Here is a 20,578-nt window from a genome sequence, read left to right on the forward strand (position 1 = left end):
CCAGGTGAAGCTCTGCATCTTCTGACCCTCTGATCCTCCTGTACATCCTCTGACCCTCTCCTCATCCTCCTCTGCTCCTCTTCCTCTTTCTGACCCTTTCCTCCTCTCCGACCCCCTCCTCTTCCTCTCCTTTCTGACCCTCTCCTCCTCCTCTTTCTGACCCCTCCTCTTCCTCTCCTCTTCCTGACCCCCTCCTCTTTCTGACCCCTCCTCTTCCTCTCCTCTTTCTGACCCCCTCCTCTTCCTCTCCTCCTCTGACCCCCTCCTCCTCCTCTGACCCCCTCCTCTTCCTCCTCTGCTCCTCTCCTCTTCCTCCCCTGACCCTCTCCTCCTCCTCTGACCCTCTCCTCTTCCTCTGATCCTCTCTTTTTCTCTTTCTGACCCTCTCCTCCTCCTCTGACCCCCTCCTCTTCCTCTCCTCTTCCTGACCCCCTCCTCTTCCTCTCCTCCTCTGACCCCCTCCTCTTCCTCTCCTCTTCCTCTGACCCCCTCCTCTTCCTCTCCTCTTCCTGACCCCCTCCTCTTCCTCTCCTCTTTCTGACCCCCTCCTCTTCCTCTCCTCCGTCTCATTCTGACTCATCCTTTCATCGTCAGTTTATCTGTTTTAGTTAAATCTCAGAAAACTCTTTTAATTAAATGTTTATTTTTCGTCTCTTCTCTGGAAACTGCTCATTTTCTCAGTAATAAAATAAAAAGTATAAAGTTCACAGACTCCACACTTTCACTTTTACTTGAGTAGATGTTATAGATTTACTCTTAAAATCCCTCAGTGTGGCATTAAACCTGTAATTCCACACATGTAAATCCTTCTTAAATTCATGTTTTATTGTGATTGGAGTTGCCTTTCCACAGATCTGACCTGTAACTGGGTCCTAGTGGTGTTACCTGTTGGTCGCTATGGAGATGAGTTAAAGGTCACACTGCGGAACATTTCAGGCAGAGCAACACCAAACTCACAGTGCACTTTTAGTCACACCTGGACTAAACTTTGACTCGTGTTTTTTTATTTGAATCACAAAAGTTTATCTCCTGGATTCACTCAAAAAAACAAACTTTACCAAAACTGTGACTTTTCCTCCTTTTCAGAAACATGCCCTGATCTGAAGAGCCGAAGAGCCAGAGAGCCGAGGAGCCGAGGAGCCGGAGACCCGGAGACCCGAAGACCCAAAGACCCAAAGACCCAAAGAGCCAAAGAGCCAAAGAGCCAAAGAGCCAAAGAGCCAAAGAGCCAAAGACCCAAAGACCCAAAGACCCAAAGACCCAAAGACCCAAAGACCCAAAGAGCCAAAGACCCAAAGACCCAAAGACCCAAAGACCCAAAGACCCAAAGAGCCAAAGAGCCAAAGAGCCAAAGACCCAAAGACCCAAAGACCCAAAGACCCAAAGACCCAAAGACCCAAAGACCCAAAGACCCAAAGAGCCAAAGAGCCAAAGACCCAAAGACCCAAAGACCCAAAGACCCAAAGACCCAAAGACCCAAAGACCCAAAGACCCAAAGACCCAAAGAGCCAAAGAGCCAAAGAGCCAAAGAGCGGCTCCCACAGCGGCTCCCACAGTGACTCCCACACCGGCTCCCACAGCGGCTCTGATTCTCTGACTGATTCTCTGTAAAAAGGAGGAGACTTCGCGTGTGATTCGCTTTCGCTTCGCCCCGCGGCGCGAGGCGGAAGTCCCGGTCCCTCCTCGTCTGTCCCGGTCCCTCCTCGTCTGTCCCGGTCCCTCCTCGTCTGTGCGCGGGGCTTAAAGGGCTGGTCCCCGCGGTGAGTGCAGACACAGAGCGGACTGGAGCAGAATGAGCGCGGCTGTGGAGAGGTTTGTCCTGTGCGTCCTGTGCGTCCTGTGCGTCCTGAGCGCGCCGCGGGTGGAGGGTCGGAGATCGCACCGAAACGGTAAGATCCACAATACGGAACTTTTTTATATATATATATATTTGCATGATCCGTGAAGCGGCTTTAGCGCAGCGCAGTTCTGTCCCTCCAGCCGCACAAAGAGCCGCACAAAGAGCCGCACTCTGGGCTTCACTCAGCGGATTTACTCCTGGTTTTACTGCTGTTTCTCGTGGTTTGACTCGTGTCTCTCGTGTTTCTCGTGTTTCTCGTGTTTAGAAGTTTAAAGGATTCACAGTTCAGATGTGAGTAGAGTAATGTTTAAGGTACTGAAGAAAGAGTAACGTTACTTTACGTGAAATACAATAAAAAAGACTGAGCCACACTGTCCAATACTCAAGTAACGAAGTAAAAAGTATTTGTGAAAAGTACTACTCTAGTAAAGAGTTACTTAAAGAGTTTCTGTCAGGAACATGTGGTTTAGATTTGAAGAACAAAATATTAAATAAGTCACAGAATCTGGTTTTTTCAGACACAAAAATGAATCAAACCTGAAGAAAAACAAAAGATCAGATCATTTTATATTTTTACATAAAACTCCAGTCACTTTAGACACGACTTTTACTCGAGTAACAGTACTGTACAGAGTAACAGTACCGCACAGAGTAAGAGTACTGTACAGAGTAAGGTACTGTACAGAGTAACAGTACTGTACAGAGTAAGAGTACTGTACAGAGTAACAGTACCGCACAGAGTAAGAGTACTGTACAGAGTAAGGTACTGTACAGAGTAACAGTACTGTACAGAGTAAGAGTACTGTACAGAGTAACAGTACCGTACAGAGTAAGGTACTGTACAGAGTAACAGTACTGTACAGAGTAACAGTACTGTGATCTGTGATACTTGACTCAGTTCTTCAGGGTTTATTTGAGTCCAGTCTGTTTTAGATTAAACAGAAACAACAAATACAGAAACAACAAATACAGAAACAACAAATACACAAACAACAAATACAGAAACAACAAATACAGAAACAACAAATACACAAACAACAAATACAGACACAACAAATACAGAAACAACAAATACAGACACAACAAATACAGAAACAACAAATACAGACACAACAAATACAGAAACAACAAATACAGACACAACAAATACAGAAACAACAAATACAGAAACAACAAATACACAAACAACAAATACAGAAACAACAAATACAAAAACAACAAATACAGACACAACAAATACACAAACAACAAATACACAAACAACAAATACACAAACAACAAATACACAAACAACAAATACACAAACAACAAATACAGACACAACAAATACACAAACAACAAATACTGAAACACGCCCCTGGTGCCACATCAGTAACTTCCCTCTGATGAGTTTGAGCTTCTGTTTATTCTTCACCACCGGGAAGTAAAATTAACACTCGGGGAAGTAAAATTAACACTCGGGGAAGTAAAATTAACACTCGGGGAAGTTGAATTAACACTCGGGGAAGTAAAATTAACACTCGGGGAAGTAAAATTAACACTCGGGGAAGTTGAATTAACACTCGGGGAAGTAAAATTAACACTCGGGGAAGTAAAATTAACACTCGGGGAAGTAAAATTAACACTCGGGGAAGTTGAATTAACACTCGGGGAAGTAAAATTAACACTCGGGGAAGTAAAATTAACACTCGGGGAAGTAAAATTAACACTCGGGGAAGTAAAATTAACACTCGGGGAAGTTGAATTCTCTTGAGCTCGATCTGTCCTGGTAAATAAACTCAGAGTCTGTTTAACTTTAAAATCATTCAAATGTCATGTTTACACTACTGTGTAATTTAAACAAAACTACTCGGGTAAATGTGAGCGAGTACTTCCCCTCCGTGTACTGTAGGCGTCATTATAAGACATGGCAGTAGTAGTATTAGTACATGCAGTAGTACTAGTAGTATTGTAACGCCTCTGTTATTATTATTTGATTTTGTGGATGTTTCTGAGACTCTGGGGTGTTTGTTTTTCCACAGTGTCACATTTAGGTTTGGTTCTTGTGTTTTTGGAGGAGAATGTGCTTCATGTTTCTTAGTTTCGTTGTTTGTCTTTCGTATTTTTTCACGTCGTTTCATTGACGCTAGAAAATATCGTGAAGGGATTTTGAGCAGTTGGAGACGGTAAAGCGATTCTTGTGTTAATTTGTCAGTTCTTTTTTATTCTTTTTTGTTCTTTTTGTCGATTCTCCCGGACGTGTTTATCTCTGAGTCCGATTTTTAAAACAGAAATCACAAATCTAATCACAATATCTGTCAGGAAAATCCCTCTTTTTTTTTCGTTTGATGGAAAAAATCCACTGAGACACGAGGACTCGAACCCAGAGGAAAGACAAATACATTTATTCTCTCTGTTTTTGTCTGTAAAACCCCTCACCACACACTTTATACACTTTTCTCACACAGACGTTAACATTTTCTCACATTTCTCTCTCGTTTAAACTCTCTCAAAGTTCAAACCTTCGTGTCTTTGTCGGTGCAGAACGTTTCATCGACATTGTGGGTTTTGTCGGTGGAGAAAACGGCAAAATTCCACCAAAAAAAAATCCACGAAACATCGAGAGTTTGAGCATTTCTGAATCTCGTCTTGTGTCACGAGACTGAAATTTTAAACTTGGATTTTTGACACTAAGGAAAAGACTCGATACTCGATTCTGATACTGCGATACCTGGTTTAGTCCTGGTTCAGTCCTGGTTCAGTCCTGGTTTAGTCCTAGTTTAGTCCTGGTTTTTGTGTCTTATCCTTGTTCTGAGAAGAAGAGGAAGGAGGACGAACTCTGGAAGATGAGGAGATGGACAGTGGACGAGGAAGGAGGTAAAAGAGCGGGGAGAAAGAGAGAGGAGGGAGGAAGAGGAGAGGTAAAGGAATGACAGGAGAGAAAAGAGAGAGAGAGGAGGGGAAGAGAGAAAAGAGAGAGAGAGGAGGGGAAGAGAGGAAAGAGAAAAGAGAGAGAACAGTGACCTGGTCCATTCAGCTCCACATCATAAACAGACTGAGGTTCTTTTCTGTCTGGTAAATGAGACTTTTGAGAATCGATACCGGCTCAAATGAGTATCTAGTTTCGATACTAGTTTCAGTATCGGTTCATGTCTGATTTTTGATCCTTTTAGTCCCAAACGGGGTCAGACTTTCTCGTGTCTTTCTCCGTGTTTTGATTTTGAGAAATGTTTGTTTTGGACGTCCGTGTTTCTCTGAGTCGTTGATTCTGGTCCAAACTCCAGATGCGGAGACGTTCCCACAGTCCCCTCGTCCCCTCGTCCTCTCATCCCCTCGTCCTCTCGTCCCCTCGTCCTCTCGTCCTCGCGTCCCCTCGTCCCCTCGTCCTCTCGTCCCCTCCTCCCCTCGTCCTCTCGTCCCCTTGTCCCCTCCTCCCTTCGCCCCCTCGTCCCGTCGTCCCCTCGTCCCCTCGTCCTCTCGTCCCCTCGTCCCCTCCCTGTTTTATGAGTCGTGTTTATGACGACCTGATCCATGTCCAGTCACTGTTACATAATCTATGTCCTGTCTGGGAACGAGATGTCCCTGTGTGTCAGATGCCCTCCCTGTGTAATGCATAATAATGAAAAAAAAAAAAAATAAATAAAAATAAAAAACATATATAAGTCGCACCAGCCCAAAAAAAGCATAATAATAATGAAATTTAAAAAAAAAAAAAAAAAAAAAAAAAAAAAAAAAACATATATAAATCGCACCAGCCAAAAAAAATTTGTAATAATAATGAAATAAATAAAAAATAAATAAATAAAAAACAAAAAAAATATATATAAGTTGGACCAGCCAAAAAAAATGTGTAATAATAATGAAATAAATAAATAAATAAAAAATAAATGAATAAAAAAACCCCAAAAAACATATATAAGTCGCACCAGCCAAAAATGCATGATAATGGAAAAAAAAACAAAAAAACAAAAAACAAAACATATATATAAGTCAAACTGGAATATAAGTCACACCAGCCAAAAAAAATGCATGATAATGGAAAAAAAAAACCACACACACAAAAAAACCCACAAAACACACATATACGTCGCTCTGGAGTGTAAGTCGCTCCAGCCAAAAACATAAAAATGAAGAAAAAAACATATATAAGTCGCATTTATGTGGAAATTTATTTTACAAAATTCGAGCCCAAGAACAGACATTTTATCTTTAAAGTCAAGTTCTAATAATAATAATAAAATGTGGACCAACAGGCTGAATATCAGTACATCATTGTGTCAGATGCCCTCCCAGATGTTGTGGTTGGATAAACGCAGCGGGAGAATGAAATGAGGACAAAAAGGGAATAATAATCATTTGTGGATTTCTTTTTTGGAGATTTGACCCAGATAAAAACGAAAAATAAGTGTTGTGCTGTTTGACATTAAGCCAGAACTTCTCTACGGAGACGAGGAACCGGCGGATCCTGAAGTGGAAAAGTTACGTAATGCGCCGAGACCGTCACTGGAACATCTGTCATGAGTTTTGAGAACAGATATTGACAACGGGAAGTGGCAAAGATCATAACAGGAAGTAAAAAGAGGACAGCGCCGTTATCTGAGCTCACACTGGCACCGACGGAAACCAGGAAAACGGGATAAAGACGGAACACCGCGGATGCAGAGCGGCTGTGTGTGAGACGACACGGAGATAACGCAGAGGAATCACACTCCTCAGCCTTCCCGGTAAGGTCTGCTCTACGGACCGGAGAGGAGAATCCCACCCATAGTCCAGCCTCGGATTCAGGAGGAGCAGCGTGGTTTTCCTCCCCGTCGCGGAAAACTGGACCAGCTCTGTACTCTCCGTCGGGTCCTCGAGGCTCATGGGAGTTCGACCGTGTCCCTCGTCCCTCGTGGCGTCCTGTAGGTGGCGCTCCGGGAGAATGTGGTCTCCCCCAGGGCTGCACTTTGTCACCGGTTCTGTTCATTATATTTATGGAACGGAAGAGGGAAAACTGGAGAGGGAAAACCGCTAGAAAAGGCGGCGCCCTCTCCAGGTGGGTCAGGGGGAGGAGTTCAAGTATCTCGGGGGTTTAGAGACAGAGTGAGGAGCTCGGAGTAGAGACGCTGCTCCTCCACGTTGAGAGGAGCGACTGGAAACGAGAACAAACGACACGTGATTAAGAGAAAAAAACAAATGATCACGCCAAACTCCTCGTCCCGGTGAATACGTAAAGTTTATTTGAAAATTAAAAGAGTCTGCGTGTGAAAAAAGAACAAACAACCAAACGAACAGATGAAATGAAAACAAAAAAACGAACAAAACTGGACTGGGAATAACCAAAAACAGGCAGAACTGTGACACAAATCCTCCTAAAATGCAGGTTTGTGTTGTTTTACGGAGAGTTCTTTGGTCTAGTCGCTGATAAAACTGATCCGGTTCGACATCCGTACGTTTGCCTTTTGAATATTTCATGGCAAAGTTCTGTGTCATCGACCTTTCGCACAGGTCACCTCCTAGGGTGTAGCCGTAAACATAGGTGTGCCTGTCCTAATAACACGTTTCGAAACAGGACAAACTGCGACAAACGATAATATTCAAACGACTTTATTCAACTGTATCAATCAGAAAAAGGCCGGATGATCCCGATAAAACACTTTTTAAATAAACGGCGTCATTAAAAAGCTGCACAGAAGTCACTTACACAACTTTCTACAGCTCAAATCTGTTTTTTATTGCCAAAAAAACGACCCCAAATCTCCCCATTTTTGCAAAGAATCTTGTTTTTGTGCAGGTGGAAGAATAAGAGACAGTGACATGTTGTTTTCGGTGTGTGCTCTCCTGGGGTGTTGCAGGAAACACTGGCAGCCAAGGAAAGTTTGTTTAAGCACAACTGGTCCACAAAGTGATTCAAAGTGTTTTACAGAATAAGAAAGACGTTAAAATCACAACGCAACACTTTAAAACATAAATAATCATCATAAAACGAATATTAAAACACAAGAGTGAAGAATAAACCCCATTCAGTCACAGCAGAACAGTCTGAGTTTAAACTTTGACAAAGTCGAGGCCTGAGTCACAGGAAGTGAGACGCAAAAGTCAAACACTGATTCACCAGGTTTAGTCCAGGGTTTGTCCAGGTTTAATCCTGGTCTAGTCCTGGTTTAGTCCTGGTTTAGTCCTAGTTTTGTCCAGGTTTAGTCCAGGTTTAGTCCAGGTTTAGTCCCGGTTTAGTCCCGGTTTTGTCCAGGTTTTGTCCAGGTTTTGTCCAGGTTTAGTCCTGGTTTTGTCCTGGTTTTGTCCTGGTTTTGTCCAGGTTTAGTCCAGGTTTTGTCCAGGTTTGGTCCAGGTTTAGTCCAGGTTTAGTCCTGGTTTTGCCCAGGTTTAGTCCAGGTTTTGTCCAGGTTTAGTCCAGGTTTAGTCCAGGTTTAGTCCAGGTTTAGTCCTGGTTTTGCCCAGGTTTAGTCCAGGTTTTGTCCAGGTTTAGTCCAGGTTTTGTCCAGGTTTAATCCTGGTCTAGTCCTGGTTTAGTCCTGGTTTAGTCCTAGTTTTGTCCAGGTTTAGTCCAGGTTTAGTCCAGGTTTAGTCCCGGTTTAGTCCCGGTTTTGTCCAGGTTTTGTCCAGGTTTTGTCCAGGTTTAGTCCTGGTTTTGTCCTGGTTTTGTCCTGGTTTTGTCCAGGTTTAGTCCAGGTTTTGTCCAGGTTTGGTCCAGGTTTAGTCCAGGTTTAGTCCTGGTTTTGCCCAGGTTTAGTCCAGGTTTTGTCCAGGTTTAGTCCAGGTTTAGTCCAGGTTTAGTCCAGGTTTAGTCCTGGTTTTGCCCAGGTTTAGTCCAGGTTTTGTCCAGGTTTAGTCCAGGTTTTGTCCAGGTTTGGTCCTGGTTTTGCCCAGGTTTAGTCCAGGTTTTGTCCAGGTTTAGTCCAGGTTTAGTCCTGGTTTAGTCCTGGTTTTGTCCAGGTTTTGTCCAGGTTTAGTCCAGGTTTTGTCCAGGTTTGGTCCAGGTTTGGTCCAGGTTTAGTCCAGGTTTAGTCCAGGTTTAGTCCTGGTTTTGTCCAGGTTTAGTCCAGGTTTGGTCCAGGTTTGGTCCAGGTTTAGTCCTGGTTTTGCCCAGGTTTAGTCCAGGTTTTGTCCAGGTTTAGTCCAGGTTTAGTCCTGGTTTAGTCCTGGTTTTGTCCAGGTTTTGTCCAGGTTTAGTCCAGGTTTTGTCCAGGTTTGGTCCAGGTTTGGTCCAGGTTTAGTCCAGGTTTAGTCCAGGTTTAGTCCTGGTTTTGTCCAGGTTTAGTCCAGGTTTGGTCCAGGTTTGGTCCAGGTTTAGTCCTGGTTTTGTCCAGGTTTAGTCCAGGTTTAGTCCAGGTTTAGTCCAGGTTTTGTCCAGGTTTAGTCCTGGTTTAGTCCTGGTTTAGACCTGGTTTAGTCCTGGTTTAGTCCTGGTTTAGTCCTGGTTTAGTCCTGACTCTGGGCATAAGTGTGAATGTTTTTTTGTGCAGGTAGAGCTGTAGAAGACAGTGACATATTGTGTGTGTGAGTGTGTGTGTGTATGTATTGGTGTGTGTGTGTGTGTGTTTGTAGGGGTGTGTGTGCGTGTGTATGTATTTGTATGTGTGTGTGTGTACGTGCTCTCCTAGGGTGTTGTTGTAAACATAGATGGTAGATATTATTTTTTGTGCAGATTGAGGTGTAGAAAGCAGTGACATAATGTGTGTATGTTTGTGTATGTGTTTGTGTGTGTATATGTGTTTGTGTATGTATTTGTGTATGTGTGTTTGTGTATGTATTTGTGTATGTGTGTTTGTGTATGTATTTGTATGTGTGTGTGTGTGTGTGTGTATGTGCTCTCCTAGGGTGTTGTTATAAACATAGATGTGGATATGTTTTTTTGTGCAGGTCGAGGTGTAGAAAGCAGTGACATAATGTGTGTGTGGTTGTTTGTGCATGTGTGTTTGTGTGTGCGTGTGTACGTGTGTGTGTGTGTGTGTGCGTCCAGGTCGATGTGTACCTGTGGCGTGTTGAGGTTTGCAGCTGTGAGTCACAGACACACCCAGACCTGAGCTGCTCCAAAGTTCAATCGTAATGATCCACCTGAACCTCACACACACACACACACACACACACACACACACACACACAAACACACGCTGACACGCACATGCACAAACACACACACACACACATACACACACACCACTATTTAAACACATCCTCTGCTCCTCTTCCTCCTCTGCTCCTCTTCCTCCTCTGCTCCTCTTCCTCCTCTGCTCCTCTTTCTCCTCTGTTCCTGTACATCCTCTGCTCCTCTTCCTCCTCTGCTCCTCCTCCTCTCCTCCTCTTCCTCCTCTGCTCCTGTGCTCCTCTTCCTCTTCTCCTCCTCTTCCTCTTCTGCTCCTCTCCTCCTCCTCTTCCTCTTCTGCTCCTCTCCTCCTCCTCTTCCTCCTCTTCCTCTTCCTCCTCCTCTGCTCCTCTCTTCATAAATATTTCTTCACTTTCTCCACATTTTAAAGGCGACATATTCTCATCTTTCCTTCTCTTTTCTCGTCTGGACTCGTGTCTAAAATGATCCGTGCGTCTTTCTTCTCCTTTATTCACGTCTCTGTGTTTCCCTTTTCCCTCCACACCTCCGCCGCTCTGTACTCCCTCCGTTCTCTGTGTGTGTCTCTTTGTAATTCAGTCCGTTTTAGATCAATATTGTGTTTTAAAAGGATCCACAGGCGTCAGATTAAACACACACATTCTGCTTTAACACGGCCGACACACAGACGCGCTCAGTCCTGGACCTTGGACCTAAATCCTGGTGTTTCTCTGGAGAGTGGACGGCTGTGAAAACCTGTTCACATTTTAAACTCGTCCAGAGACAAAAAGAGTGAAATCTGAACTGACAATTTAACACAAGAATCTCATTTCAGAGCATGTGCAGATTTATCCTCCTCAGACTCGAGCTCTTGCGTCGCTTTATTAATTTCTCTTTGTTATTTGTTCTGACTGGACCTGATGAGTCTAAATACAAAGAATTATCTTTTTACATTATGTAGTTTCTGAAAATATATGTAAATCAAATGTCCTCATATGTGACATTTTACCCATTTTGATAAAACATTTAAATAATGATTTGCAAAAACTATTTATTATGACCCTGAAAACAGCAACATTTGTCCTGAGTAAAAACAAATTGAGAAACAACAATTGTGTCTCTTGGAACAAAGTGTCTCATGTGAAGAGACAGGAGCAGGAAGAAAAACAAAAAAAAAAATTAAATTAAATATTCTAAACATTCTAAACTGTTAAAAATGAATATATATAATATATTTGCATTGTTGCTGTTCTTCTAATAATTTGCATTGTGGCCTCGACAAACCAAAATGTGTTGTCCACATATGAGGACGCCAGGACTCAGGAGGTTAAAGCACAGGGTCAGCAGGTTTTGTGCAGAGGAAGACCCCGGGGAGACACAGGGAGGGCATCTGACACACAGGGAGGGCATCTGATACACACAGGGAGGGCATCTGACACACACAGGGGCATTTAAGAACGCATTTGTACTGAGCTAAACTAGAGGGTTAGCACTTTTTATGCACTTTTTATGCACTTTTTATGCACTTTTTATGCACGATAAGACCTCATAGAGACATAGGGAGGGCATCTGACACACAGGGGCATTTCAGGACACATTTGCACAGATCTGAACACAGGATCAGCACTTTTTTTTAATGCAGAATCAGATGGGTTTGTTATTTGTGGAGGAAACGATGGTTCTAGAGTCTGTGACTGACGTGGAACATTCCCAGACATTCCCTCCACTCAGACTCGGGGCCTGAATCCTGCTGTAAATCCTGTTGTTTTGTGTCTTTTTGTGTCTTTGTTTTTCCTGACGATTCCTCTGCGTCGTGGTCGTTTTTCAGACACAACAGGACTTAAGTTCAACAGTTTGAATTTATAAAAGTTTGTGGAGCAGAGACGGACACCAGGGGGCCTCATTAAACTCGGCAACTTTGAACCGAAATAAACTGTTTGGAGTTTGAGTCGTGCGTTGAAATAATAATAATGACTTTACCACAAAGACACACCACCACAAAAGTTACATAATGCAGCTTTAACATGAGTGGTGAGCGATGTGAGCGGGGAGATGGACGGTTAATGCCGAGCTGTGGAACATTTACGGCAAAAGAAAAGGTCCAAAATTACGTCTGCGAGATGAATCAAAATTTTAATCGACACAATTAGCAAATCACATTAAAATCGCATCAAAATTGTATAAAAATTTCATTAAAATGTCTTAAAAATCGTTTAAAAATCGCATAAAAATTGTATGAAAATTGTATAAATATTGCAAAAAAATCTAATTAAAATTTTGTAAAAATTGCATAAAATCACATAAAAATTGTATGAAAAGTGCAAAAAAATCTAATTAAAATTGTATAAAAATCACATAAAAATTTGATTAAAAAGTGCAGAAAAATTGCCGAAAAAATGCATAAAAATTTGTAATTGTAATTTGCTCAGTACAAACATGTTCTGAAATGTCCCTGTGTGTGTCAGATGCCCTCCCCGTGTGTCAGATGCCCTCCCCGTGTGTCAGATGCCCTCCCCGTGTGTCAGATGCCCTCCCTGTGTGTGTCAGATGCCCTCCCCGTGTGTCAGATGCCCTCCCCGTGTGTCAGATGCCCTCCCTGTGTGTGTCAGATGCCCTCCCTGTGTCTTATCGTGCATAAAAACTGCTTTTGTTAGTTTATTAGTTCAGATTTCAGTCTTTTTTTTTTTTTTGCCATTTCTCTGTACATGTTAAAATATAAAGTCTGTTTAATCTGTGATCACTGGCTCCATTCCGGCTCTGGCTCCAATTCACTTTCTATTGAAAAACCGTCGCCCGTCAGACTCGTCATTTTGGTCTTAAATGTTCGTATTAACCCGCTCTACGTGATCCCGGTGTCACCTGCTGCTGCACATGTGACAAAAACAGGTTCGGGTTTATAAAATACAGTAAATAAGTACAGTATTATAGAACGAAACCCAAGATCGAGACCTGTTGTTTGAGAAATAAAACTAAAAACGTGTTCCTGTGCTGTAAATCTAAGTGAGAGCTTTTAGAAATACTGCAACAAATGTACTTTTAATGATCAACCTACGAGGATGGACACAGAAGAAATTATTAATAGTGACTCAGGTGTATTTCACAGTCCCTCTGACCGCGCCTCTTCCTCTGACCCCGCCTCTTCCTCTGACCGCGCCTCTTCCTCTGTAGTGTCTTTTTCCACTGAAGGCCTTGGAGCAGGTGTATTTTTCCGAGTGAAGAACATACTTATGGGTTGTTTTTGGCTCTGTTTTTGTCGTCTGGGCGAGAAGATTCTTATAAACGAGAAGAGAAAACCTGCAAATGTACAGCAGGCGACTGATGGACAATGGTCTACAGTCCAACAGCCAATCAGGACGCACGACACAATGGTCTACAGTCCAACAGCCAATCAGGACGCACGACACAATGGTCTACAGTCCAACAGCCAATCAGGACGCAGGACACAATGGTCTACAGTCCCTAAGACCAAAATGACGAGTCTGACAGCAGCAGTTAGAGAGAGAGGACACAAAAAAAAAAAAAAAAAAAATCTCAAAATAACCAAAAACAACCAAAAAAACCCTCAAAATAACAAAGAAAAAGTAAAAAAAAAAACCCAAACCCCCCCCCCCCCAAAAAAAAAAAAAAAAAAAAAGAACTCAAAATAGCAAAAAAACAAAAAAAAAAAACAAAAACAAAATTGACACTGATGGACAATGGTCTACAGTCCCTTAACCAATCAGGACGCACGACACAATGGTCTACAGTCCAACAGCCAATCAGGACGCACGACACAATGGTCTACAGTCCAACAGCCAATCAGGACGTAGGACACAATGGTCTACAGTCCAACAGCCAATCAGGACGCAGAACACAATGCACGCTCACACTCTGCACATGTATAAAAACAAAAACACGAGCTGAAATAAATGAATAACAGAATGAAACACTTTCTATCTGTCCATAATGAGTCGCAGAAGTGTTTTATTACGTCTCAAATCTCATTATACTGCTAAAAAAATAACCAAAAATATAAGAACAAGTCCCCCATGACAAACACGGACCACCTCCAAACACGGCGCGTGGTCACGTCCTGAGCGTCGAGTCGATATCGCAGAGTTTACGGTGACAGGCCCGAGCTGTAGACGCACGTTTGTGGTGCGGAGCCACAGGAAGCTGCAGCCGGAGATAATGTCACGAGCCGCGTCTGTGGAGCCGAGCGGCAGGGGCCTGGACAAACACGGCGGACTGTTACATAAGCGCGATTTTCTCCTACGTGTCTGCGGCTTTTTCTCGTTTCTTCCCTGGAATCGTGTCAGGAAGCAGCAGCGCGGTGATCGTCCTGTGGGTGCTATAATGATGATTGGACTGCAGTACAATAGGCGTAAGAAAGTACTTTACAGGCCCTACTGCCTTTTCCTCTGCTTTTATATTGTAATTATCATCATTATATCCAGAGCCAGTGCTGGAACGTGGCTAAATACGACAGAAAAGCGCCGTGCTGAAGCGTAAATGTTAGGTTTTGTGTAGATTTTAAAGCGGATACTGCACTTCCTTTAAGAGAGCAGTGTCTGTACTTTCTACTCCACTGCGTTTTTGAACAGGTCTGATAAGTAAAAGTATTTTTCTTAATTGTCGGAGACCTGCTCGAAAGTCTGAGAGTTTGTTTTTAACACAAAATAAAATATAAAAATAAAAACATCTGGAAAAAAATGATCGATTCAGTTGTTTCTGTTGAAAAATCCACCGCAAATCTGTGTCAAAATCACCACATTTGACGCTTTATAAGACTCAAAATTTGCGCAAAATACTTGTACTTTTTACTCTTTAAGTGCATTTTTAAACGGGTACTTTAATACTTTTACTTAAGTTGATGTTTTAATGTGGTACTTTTACTTTTACCTGCACAAATCTGTGTCAAAATCACCACATTTGACGCTTTATAACACTTCAAATTTGCGCAAATACTTGTACTTTTTACTCTTTAAGTGCATTTTTTAACAGGTACTTTAATACTTTCACTTAAGTAGATGTTTTAATGTGGTACTTTTACTTTTACCTCTGTATCTGTAACAAAATCGAGTACTTCCTCCACTGCCGCTGAGAGAAACGATGAGGTTCTATCAGCTGGTTGTGCGTTTACCTTTTTGAATATTTGATGGCAAAACTCAACGTGATCTGTCGTGAAACGTGTCTGTCGCCGCCATCTGGGAGTATGACATCATCACAGCGTAGAATCTGAGTCCACCAATGAGAGCGCGGCGTGAGGGCGCAGGTTCGGCGGGGGCTCGGCGGCCTCCAGCTGATTTTCCTCTATTATTTCTATATTATTGTCGTGTGTTATGAACCTGATCCAGCCCCACGTTACTCTCGACTAAACTGTAGTACTTTGTTTTCTATTCCTACGTGTCTTATATCTGTGTACTCCTTCAGTGTCCATGGGCGTATACGAGCTTTTAAAGGGGCCCCTAAGCTGAATGTGTCTCTGGGGCCCCCTGTTGGTGATTCACATTTGACACATAGACATTTTTTCCTCGTTTCTGTTGGATTTTAACGCGTTCCGGTTGCGACGGTGTTTCTTACATTTACATTACGTCGGGTCCTTGCTCCGGCGTAAACACAGAGCTGCCCTCACCTCTGCCCGACGCAAAAACAAACGCAGCAGCAGATATTTTGCAAATGTAATTGTTTTAGAGAGACATTTAAGCTGCTGTAAACACACAAGCCCCATGTCCAATAAAACTTTACATATATTTTATTATTTTCAATATAAATATATGGGGGCCCCCTGGTGGCCTCGGGGCCCCAAACAGCTGCTCATTCTGCTTATCTGGCTCGTCTGTGCGTTTTATCCTTGTTCCGATTCAGCTCAACACGAGTCAAAAAATATTCAGAAAAGGTTCATTTCTGTGCTGTGAACGTGACTTTTTGAGTATCGATACCTGCTCAAATGAGTCTCGTTTCGATACTAGTTTCGGTATCGGTTAGTATCTGCTTTTCGATACTTTCGAAATCCCTATTCCTCACTTACCTTACGCACTCGGAGCGTCCTAATTCTTCACCGTGATGAGTTCATGAGCGCTTTCCACAGCGGCGTTTTGCTCTCACGCTAAAGCTAACGACAACTAGCATACATTAAAACGCTTTGTAATTAGACGCAGACGCCGCACGGGGGACTCGTTTTGACCTCAGAGATGCTTATGTAATGTATCTGTACCGCGGCGAGACACATTCTGCTCAAATATGTAGAAAAAAAGCGTCTTGGAGCTTTTTCTTGTGCTATTTTAAAGTTCTGTGAGGATTAAAAACACATTTACAGTTTAAGACGGGCGTGTTGGGATTAACTAGATTAAGCGTAACAAACTTTAGTCAGTGTTTATTTTCTCTCTTTAGGCCCTGTGTTATTTTTACTGAGGCTTTTCAAACTGCTCTGTACATTCCACCTGCCTGTGTCCGTGGGGATGTTATTGCTTTGCCTGGAATGTTCCACAGTATGGCGTTAAATTTATGTATCTCTACGGAGGCCGGGGTTGGCAAAAGTCAGATATAATTGAAAGTATTTGTAGTAGATACTCATTTGAGCAGGTATCGATACTCAAAAAAGAAATCATGTTTTTCCTCAGCATTGTGACAATAAGTCGTTCTGAAGTATAAGTCGTTCTGGAGTATAAGTCGCAGCGAAGTATAAGTCGCTCTGGAGTATAAGTCGCTCTGGAGTATAAGTCACTCTGGAGTATAAGTAGCTCTGGAGTATAAGTCGTACTGTAGTATAAGTCGTACTGTAGTATAAGTTGCTCTGGAGTATAAGTCGTACTGTAGTATAAGTCGTACTGGAGTATAAGTCGTTCTGGAGTATAAGTCGCTCTGGAGTATAAGTCGTTCTGGAGTATAAGTCGCTCTGGAGTATAAGTCGCGTTGGTCACTCATAGAAAAAAATGTTGGCATGTTTGTTTGTTTTTTTAACGCAATCAATAACAATCGGAATTGAAATGCAAAATTGATCACTTTAATGCCATACTGTGTCACATTCCAGACAAAGCAATGACATCACCATGGAAACGGCTTTAAACGTGGGCAGTTTGACTCGATGATGTAAATCAGTAACATGTTTGAAACAAGAGAGACTCCATTAAACCACTGCAGGGACAGAGGAGGGAGAGAAAGAGAGAGGGGGAGGAGAGGGAGGGAGGGAGAGAGAGGAGAGGGAGGGAGGGAGAGGAGAGAGAGGAGAGAGGGGGGAGAAAGAACTGACTCCACTAAACCACTGCAGGGACAGACGAAAATAATAGAACTGAACACAGACAGAGGAGGGAGAGAAGAGAGAGAGGAGAGGAGAAAGAGAGGGAGAGAAGGGAGAGGGGAGAAGAGAGGGAGAGAAAGAGAGAGGAGGGGAGAAAGAGAGAAAGAGGGAGAGAGAGAGGAGGAAAGAGAGAGGGGAGAGAGAGGGAGAGAAGAAAGAGGGACAGAAAAGAGGGAGAGGGGAGAGGAGAAAGAGGGAGAGGAAAGGAGAAGAAAAGAGGAGAGAAGGAGAGGAAAGGAAGGGAAGAAGGGAGAAGAGAAAGGGACAGGAGAGGAGAGAATGAGAGGGAGAGGGGGACAGGAGAGAAGGAGAGGGGAGAGAGGTGTGAGGTAGGGTAGAGAGGGAGATGAGAGATGGAGAGAAGGGGGAGAGAAGGAGAGAAAAGGGAGAGAGGAGAGAGAAAGAGAGGGAATTAGAGGGAGGAGAGCAGCGATTCAGAGGTGAAAGAGAGAGAGAGAAGAGGAGAGAAAGGAAAGGAGAAAGAGAGGGAGGAGCACAGCGTTTGAGCCTCACTTTGTACAAACTGCAGGTGAAGACGGGTCACGGTGTCTGCAATGTCCCCAATTAGACTAGAAGAGTGACAGAGAGAGAGAAGGAGAGAGAGAGAGAGAGAGAGAGAGGGTCATAGTATCTGCAATGTCCCCAATTAGAGAGGAGAGGGGTGAGAGAGAGAGGGAGAAGAGAGTGGGTGAGAAAAACAAAAACTCTGACGTGACATTTACCACAGACACAGATTCAAACAGACACAGCCATGAAAACTACTGCACTGCTCTAAAGAGGCACTGCGGAACTTTTCTTCTGGGCAGGGAGGTCAGCCACCGTCCTGTCTCCTGCCTGTGCGTTGCCTTGAATGCTCCACAGTACGGCATTAATATAAACTGAATGATCTCGCTTTTCTTTGATTAATTGTGTTTTTACTGCAAAAACAAACTTAAATTCCTGAGCAGTCGCGCTTCCCCACAGATCTGAGCTGTAACTTGGCTGAGGGTTTTCCCCCCGAGCTTGACTCCAGGGAGATAGATAATATTAATGCCACACTGTGGAACATCCCGCACAAAGAAAAAGAAATGTCACTTTTTCGATTTGCGTTTTATGTTTTAATATTAGGATTCTGCACGAGAGAAGGAGTCCATAGTCCTGGTTTAGTCCTGGTTTAGTCCCTGGTTTAGTCCTGGTTTAGTCCTCGTTTAGTCCTGGTTTAGTCCCTGTTTAGTCCTGGTTTAGTCCTCGTTCATTCCTGGTTTAGTTCTGGTTTAGTCCTGGTTTAGTCCTCATTTAGTCCCTGGTTTAGTCCTCGTTTAGTCCTCGTTTGCTCCATGTTTAGTCCAGGTTTAGTCCTGGTTTAGTCCATGTTTAGTCCATGTTTAGTCCTGGTTTAGTCCTCGTTCATTCCTGGTTTAGTCCCTGTTTAGTCCTGGTTTAGTCCTCATTTAGTCCCTGGTTTAGTCCTCGTTTAGTCCTCGTTTACTCCATGTTTAGTCCAGGTTTAGTCCTGGTTTAGTCCATGTTTAGTCCATGTTTAGTCCTGGTTTAGTCCTCGTTCATTCCTGGTTTAGTCCTGGTTTAGTCCTGGTTTAGTCCTGGTTCAGTCCTGGATACAAACTCTCTAAATGAGTTTGCAGAGACAGGGTGAGGAGCTCAGAGTAGAGCCGCTGTTCCTCCTCGTCGACAGGAGTCAGCTGAGGAGACTCGGGTGTCCGTCCTTCTTCCTCGATGCTTCTCTGGGCCTGGGAGCGTCTTGTCCCACCAGAGGAACATGGAGCTGTTTATTCATCGCTGCGTGTGTGGTGTTTTTTTTTTACATTATTGTAGATTTTGAATAGTTTTGTCGTATAAATCTGCATAAATGATCAATATTATCATTTATTGTTAATATTATTTACTTTAGCGATATATCAAACTTAAAAATGTGTGATCATGACAGGCCACGCTGGAGGACAAAGACGGACGGATTGTGAGGTTCTGTCCAAAAAAGTCGCATTTTAAACACGTCCTGAAGAATTGACACGAGATTAAAATATGAACAAACCCGTTTAAACGTTTAAAAAGAGCGTTTGTGATCGGCTCGTCGTGTCCGTTCGATTGTGTCGCTCTGTGGGACTTTTCAAACGGCTCTTGAATGAAGTGAGTTTAATTCAAAATGATCAAAGATGAAAAGTGAAGCTCCACCTGTGCCTCCGTCCCCCCACGAGCCTCCGTCACGTCACACACCTGCAAACGGCTCTGGTTTATTTTTAGAGCTGGATTTTCAACGGTGAATTATTAAAATATTTGTGTTTGATCAAAGGAGCTGAGAGCTTTGTGGAGTCAAACGCCGCCGTCGTCATAAAACCCCGTCCAAACACGACGCCAGTGACACAACACGGAGTAATGATCATTTAGTCCTGGTTTAGTCCTGGTTTAGTCCTGGTTTAGTCCTGGTTTAGTCCTGGTTTAGTCCTGGTTTAGTCCTGGTCTAGTCCTGGTTTAGTCCTGGTTTAGTCCTGGTCTAGTCCTGGTTTGGTCCTGGTTTGGTCCTGGTTTAGTCCTGGTTTAGTCCTGGTTTAGTCCTGGTTCAGTCTCTGGTTTAGTCCTGGTTTGGTCCTGGTTTGGTTCTGGTTTAGTCCTGGTTTAGTGCTGGTTTAGTCCTGGTTTAGTCCTGGTTTAGTCCTGGTTTAGTCCTGGTTTAGTCCTGGTTCAGTCCTGGTTTACTCCTGGTTTAGTCCTGGTTTAGTCCTCATTTAGTCCTGGTTCAGTCCTGGTTTAGTCCTGGTTTAGTCCTGGTTTAGTCCTGGTTTGGTCCTGGTTTAGTCCTGGTTCAGTCCTGGTTCAGTCCTGGTTTAGTCCTGGTTCAGTCCCGGTTCAGTCCCGGTTTAGTCCCGGTTTAGTCCCGGTTTAGTCCCGGTTTAGTCCCGGTTTAGTCCTGTTTTAGTCTCGTTTTAGTCCCGTTTTAGTCCTGGTTTAGTCCTGGTTTAGTCCTGGTTTACTCCTGGTTTAGTCCTGGTTTAGTCCTGGTTTAGTCCTGGTTTAGTCCTGGTCTAGTCCTGGTTTAGTCCTGGTTTAGTCCTGGTTTAATCCTGGTCTAGTCCTGGTTTAGTCCTGGTTTAGTCCTGGTTTAGTCCATGTGTCTTATTCTGATGGTTATAAATCTTTTCAGAAAACCTTCATTTCTGTTCTGTGATTGTGACTTTTTAGTATCGATACCCGCTCAAACGAGTATCCAGTTTCGATACTAGTTTCAGTATCGGTTCGTATCTGTTTTCCGATTCTTTTCCGTCCCTAGAGCAGACGGTGTGATAAAGCAGAGCCACAGTGTGAAAGAGCAGGACAGAGACTGCACCACCGGACTCATTAGGTTTTGGGTGGAGTCAGTTTGTATCAGGCCTGCAGGGGGCGCTGTGCTGTATTTGCACCACCTCTCACTGCGCACGGGGTCAAACCTGTCAGGAGCGGAGCCAGG

The 20,578-nt window shown here is 43.4% G+C and overlaps 1 protein-coding gene across 1 annotated transcript in view; it reads left to right on the forward strand.

Annotated features, from left to right (window-relative positions):
* Positions 1-1,706: 1,706 nt before the first annotated feature.
* Positions 1,707-20,578, forward strand: part of tfpia (tissue factor pathway inhibitor a) — a 54,915-nt gene continuing 36,043 nt past the window's right edge. The window contains exon 1 of the mRNA XM_033987527.2: positions 1,707-1,889. Coding sequence (XP_033843418.1) covers positions 1,793-1,889 — 97 coding nt within the window. The 5' untranslated portion in view covers positions 1,707-1,792. The remainder of the gene's footprint in view (positions 1,890-20,578) is intronic.

Source organism: Periophthalmus magnuspinnatus, chromosome 21, assembly GCF_009829125.3.
Source record: "Periophthalmus magnuspinnatus isolate fPerMag1 chromosome 21, fPerMag1.2.pri, whole genome shotgun sequence".
Taxonomy (NCBI): Eukaryota; Metazoa; Chordata; class Actinopteri; order Gobiiformes; family Gobiidae; genus Periophthalmus; species Periophthalmus magnuspinnatus.